The 5,916-nt window shown below is 42.9% G+C and overlaps 1 protein-coding gene across 2 annotated transcripts in view; it reads right to left on the reverse strand.

Annotated features, from left to right (window-relative positions):
* Window positions 1-5,633, reverse strand: part of CD79A (CD79a molecule) — an 11,033-nt gene extending 5,400 nt beyond the window's left edge. For both annotated transcript variants that reach the window (XM_042438989.1, XM_042438990.1), the window contains exons 1-2: window positions 3,711-5,633; window positions 957-1,181 (exon numbers count right to left, since the gene is read on the reverse strand). In XM_042438989.1, coding sequence (XP_042294923.1) covers window positions 957-1,181; window positions 3,711-3,744 — 259 coding nt within the window. In that variant the 5' untranslated portion in view covers window positions 3,745-5,633. The remainder of the gene's footprint in view (window positions 1-956; window positions 1,182-3,710) is intronic.
* Window positions 5,634-5,916: the final 283 nt, after the last annotated feature.

The following is a 5,916-nucleotide window of genomic DNA, read 5'->3' on the forward strand; positions in this document are numbered from 1 at the left end:
ATTATTATTATTATTATTATTATTATTATTATTATTATTATTATTATTATTATACCCCATTGTATTTAATGGGACTTGAGCATCCATGGGTTTTGGTACCCACAGAAGAACCTGGTACCCCTCTTGATTTTGCCATTTTATATAAAGGGTGCCATTTTACTGCACCATTGTATGCAATGGCTCTTGAGCGTCCATGGATTTGGGGTTCTATGGGGGATCTGGGGGCCAAATCCCAATGGATACCAAGGGCCCACCCTATACACATAATATATATGTGTATTAGATATACAGATAGGAAACCTTTTCCTACTCTTGAAACGATCTGGCAAAATTGAGCCCCCAAGTTGCCTACACAGTTCAGTCCCTTTAGGGTTTCTCATTCTGAGATGTCCTAAATTGCTATTATTTTGGTATTGCTTTTGTGCTGCTCAGATTGCTATTATTACTATTATCATTATATCCTACAATGATGATGATGATGATGATGATGATGATGATGATGATGATATCCCACCCTTTCCCCAAAAGTGGCCTACAAGATTTAAAACAGTACAATTATTTAAAAAAGTGTTATGTTAAAACAGAATCAAGTTCTTACAATACAACATTAAATCAAGAGGCATGTTAAAAAATAAAATAAAATATAGTTTAAAAAGATATTAAAATGTTCCAAACACTTTAAAGGACTACAACACCCAGCCTGTTCTTTAAAATGTTTAAAATGCTTAAATCACCTTCGGCTGGATAATGATGATGATGACGATGATGATGATGCTTTTAATGTTGCTTTTGCACCGTTTTGCAAAAGCGTACCTGCAAGTAGTGGCAATCGAGGTCCGCCTGCCCTGCCAGGTTGACTCTCCCCATCTTAAAACACCCAGTTCCTACCTGGCCAGGATGCTACCATGGTCCTGCTTTGGGTTTTGCTCCAAAGATCTCCCTCCAATGACTCCTACCTGCAAAAAGACTGAGCAGAAGCAGCGATCTGAGCCGGCAGAGGCCTCCTTCCATTGTGGTTTTCGGGTATTTTTCCCACTTTCGTCCAAATCTTGCACGCAACGTGGGACCTTTGTGTGTCTGATGGTTTTGGGGGGTGTTTTTATGCACAACCGTGTTTTTCCTCTTTCTGGCAGACATCCGGAGATCCGCATCGGTGCTTCTTTGCTCCACCCAGAACTCAGCTAATGAAATACATTATTTGTTTTACTTTTTAAACCACACACCAAAGCCTCAGTTTTCACTACATTCACTGTTGTTGTTGTGTTGTTGTTGTTGTTGTTGTTGTTTTAAGCAGGAGGGGATGCAAAGAGTTTTAGGAGTTTGCATTTAATGCAGAATTCGCCCCTAAAAGTTGCTCAAGACTTTTCCGGCAGAACGGAAATTTGCATTCATTCCCCCAAATTTCTCACCTTTTCCTCCAAATGTGACATGGGTCAAAATTCAGGCTAAACTATAGTTCTGGAGTTAGCATGAGGGGTTTCAAACCATTGCACTTGAAATGCACTTGCTATTCTGGATTTCATGGCTTTATTTCCATGCAGTGCGTACATTGTGACACCGATGCATTGACTTCCTTCCATGTGGATCAGAACTAAACTATATGCGACTTATATTGTTATTGTTATAATCTGTGGTTGCAAGACACCCCAAACTTGAAAAACTAGTTCATTCAGGCTCAGCATCGATCAGAACAAAGTTAAAAGAATGGCACAATGCATCCTGCAAAGGTCTGTGAAAATACAGGTTGCAATTGCACAAACTGTATGTCGGTGCAGCTGCAAAACTGTGGTTTTGCCAAACTACCTGAAGGAGATCTGAGCAATTTTGCAAGTTACCTTCTGATCTATTTTTTACATTTCAACAGGGTTTAGAAATAATTCGGTTTGACATCACTTTAACTGCCATGGCTCAATGCTATGGTAGTTTGGGGACTCTGGCTGCATCTGCACTCTGGAAATAATCCAGTTTGATACTGCTTTAATCGCCGTGGCTCAGTGCTATGGAATTCTGGGAATTGTGTTCTGCTGTGGCACCAGAGGTTGGCTTTGCAGACCTTTGTGGTGCCAAACTGAATCATTTCTGCAGTGCAGGTGCAGCCTCTGTCAGAGAGCTCTGGTGCAACAGCAAACTACAAATCCCAGAATTCCACAGCACCAAGTCACGGCATTCAAAGTGGCATCAAACTGGATTATTTCTGCAGTGCAGAGGCAGCCCCAGTGAGTTTATTTGGGGTTTTTCTTTCTTTCTGCAGATTCTCCTCCACTCAGTACATAAATCCCAGGGTTAAATAAGAGGATTGTTTTGTTCTTAGTTACTCTTTGACTTTCTTGTGGCCTGGTTTGGGGATACATTCATACATTGTCTGTTTTTCATCTCTTGAAACACTGGAGACTATGTAGCTGACCCTGTGGTCCTTAAACCCATTCTGTTGATTGTAGAACCTCAACTACTTTGCTACTTTTTAGCCCCAAAACAATCAAAGATTGAAAGAAAAAGAAGTTCAGGGCATGTAATGACCAGACTGAGCCAGCAGAGGGAGCCCTCTGCTACGGCTGGAAGAACTGCCATTTTGGCCGCAGCAGAGAGCAAAGCAGGGCTGGCCAGTTGCCCAGTGGCTCCTTGGTGCCAATGGACTGGGAATGGACACTGGGCTTTCTTTGCTTAAAAATAAAGGAGCAGTGGGGATGTTTCTATCCCAGAAGATGGCTTCTGTACGCACTTCTCCATTTCGGACTGTTTAATTAAAAATAATCACCGTAAGCCGCTCTGATAGCCTTAATGGGCATTATTTCTGCAGAGTGATAATAAAATAACCATAACTGTAATTGCACCAGTTCACACTTGAACCTCCCTTTGCACACCTTTCCAGAAAAGGAACTGGAGTTCTGCACCCAGATCAGCAATCCCTTGTCTTTCTATGGAGAGACTGGCTCTTTTGCCATTTCGATCCCTTTGGCACCACTGGTTTGAACCAGGAACCGAAAACTGAGAACTGACACACACACACAAAATATTGCGTGTCACGATGCGGCAAAGAATCATGGCTGTAACCCAGGAAATGGCATCTTCGTCTCACTTCTGCTCCAGGCTCCACTGTGCAAACCATTCTCTTGCAAAATAACACAAATTGTTTTGCCCAGATATACAATAACAAGGATGTCTTGTTGTTGTTGCATGGCCTCAAGTGGTTGCCAACTTATGGTGACTCTATCTTAGGGTTTCCTTGACAAGACTTGAAGATAGAAGCTCCTCTCTCCATAACTGTCATCTATCGGCCTGGGAGGGAGTGAATAGGCTAGCCCAGCTCCACCAGGGCTAGCCTGAAGAAAGAGGCTCCTCCCTCCATAACTGCCATCCTTCGGCCTGGGAGGGAGGGATCCTGATTGGCTTAGGGTCTTTGGCTTCTGACTGGCTGGTTTGTAAGTCAGTTTGTCACACACCTCCCCCCTTTAATAGGTTCATTGACACACATAACCAAACGGTTATATGGGCCAAGGAACTCTCAATTATACATTATACTTACCCCTTATAGATAACATTATATAAACATCATCAATATATATATATATATATATATATATATATATGTGTGTGTGTGTGTGTGTTACTTATAGACATCATCACATCCCCCTGTTTACAGACCTTGTCTCTCTCCTTTTCCCCCTCTTCAAATTGCCTAGAGAGACTATCGGCCGCTCCATTTTCCTTACCCTTGACCGTCTGAATGGCAAAATCAAAGTCCATCGTAATAACTTGCTCTTATTCCCTGCCTCTGATTGAAGCAACGCAAGGGAGAGGGATCTCTTCTGATCACAAACCTTCTTCCCCAGATTATAGCCAAAAAAGCTTTTTGTAAGAGGGCTTTTCGTGAAAAAAGGCTCAGAGCTGGAAAGAAAGAAAGAAAGAAAGAAAGAAGGACATATGGATAAGTTGAGGAAAGAATTAAAAGCAGGAGAAAATCAATTAAAAATGAATCCAAGGGACAAAAAAACTAAGCAAGAAATTAGTATATTGAAAAACCAGATACTCAAATCACTCAGGAGGAGATACGAAAGAAAATCAGATTTGCCAAACAAAATGTTTTTGAATCAGCAAATAAACAGGAAGACTGCTGTCAGCCCTTCAATTGAGGAAAGAAAGAGGAAAAGAGAGAAATCAGAGAACTTAAAGTAGAAGAGACAATAATAAAAGACCCAAATAAAGGCATTTGTGGCCTTCTGCTCTACTTTGTCTGGGCAAAGAAAGGTAGAAGGAGAAGACATAGACTCTGATCTTAAGGAGATGGAAGAAAGACAACGAATAGAATGAAACAAATCAATAACAAGAGAGGAAATGATCCTAGCTATTAAGAGAAGCAACTCAAGGAAATCACTGGGACCTGATGGATCTATTATGGAACACTATAATAAAGCATTGGGAAGACAACTCTTGCAAGGCCTGCGTTTGGAGAGGAACAACATCCTGGAAGGAACTATCCCAGAAACATGGAAACAAGCAAATATGACCCTGATCCCCAAAGAAGAGAAAGACAAAAAACCCATTTAATTATAGGCCCATATCCCTGATAAATACAGATGATCAATTGTTTGCTTCAATTTTGGCCGAAAGATGAAGAAAGGTGTTAAGAGACTGGCTCCATGAGGCCAGAAAGGGATTCTTCCAAAGAGAGAGATGGGAGGCAAGGTCAGAAATGTGCGAAAGTGAACTGAACATCGGGACAAACATTTCGACAAAAACCATGATTCATATTTTAGATGCAGAAAAGGGTTGATCCTCCTCTCTGTCCATTAATGGGAACATTGCTGGGAAGATAGTGGGGGCCTTTGCGATCCCTTCTCCTTGGATCAATGGGGCCTCTTTGCTCTCCTTCCATTTGCAAAGAGAAACGCTTCTTCTTTGGTCCCAAGTATCTGTTTGGGGCTTTATTCACAGAGTCTGGTTTCATTGCCTCTTCCAAGGTTTCAGTCCTACAGATGACTAGTTACACTTTAATAACAACTTCCCCCTTTTAAAGCCTATCTGGACGTAGCTGCGTTGGCCCCAGATACATGTTTCAGGCTCTTTTGGATCCTTCTTCTTTCTCCTTCTGTCTCCCTTTCTCTCTGGATTGTTTCTGGTGAAGGTTATGCAAACTGTCTCAGGATCTACATGGCCATATGTCATAGCAAAGGCAATTGAGAGTATCCACAGGAGGTCTGTTTTGCTAGCCCCTGGGGCCCATTGGGGCCCTTTGCTTCCTTCTATGGGCCTCCAGATGACTAGTATTATTGTTATTGTTATTATTATTATCATCTGGAAGGCCATAGAGTGAGTCCCCAGCGAAGGAGCTGGAAGCAAAGGGCAGGGACTTCTCCTGGCCCCAAGAGCTCCAATGGACATCACTGTATTATTATTATTATTATTACTATTATTATTGTTATAGGAGCTTGAAGTAAAGGGCAAGGACTTGTAGTGACCCCCGTCGAAAGCTGCAATGGACATCAGTCCATTATTGTCCTTCTTCTTGTATTATTATTCTTGGGGCTGGAAGCCAAGGGCAATGGACACCAGTCTACCATGATCATTATTACTATTCTTCTTATCGTTATAGATTTGGAAGCCAAGGGCAGGGGCTGCTGGTGACCCCAGGAGCTCCGATGGGGATGAGTCTCTGTCTGCTGCTCCTGCTCCTTGCCCTGAGCCCCCTCTCTCTCTCTCTCTCTCGGGGGGATCCAGGCGGGGAAGAGGGGAAAGCCTGCCTCCTCCTCGGGGGGCCCTTAAGGCCTTCCCTCCTTCTCCCATCCTTCCTGAAGGCCGGGGGACACTGGGCCTTGCAACCCCTCCTCTGGCTTTGCCCTCCTTTCCCCCTGACGCGTCTCTGCCTCTTTGCACGGGAGAGAGAGCCAGAGATCCTGCCTTTTTCAAGGCAGGCCAGGA

Source organism: Sceloporus undulatus, chromosome 9, assembly GCF_019175285.1.
Source record: "Sceloporus undulatus isolate JIND9_A2432 ecotype Alabama chromosome 9, SceUnd_v1.1, whole genome shotgun sequence".
Taxonomy (NCBI): Eukaryota; Metazoa; Chordata; class Lepidosauria; order Squamata; family Phrynosomatidae; genus Sceloporus; species Sceloporus undulatus.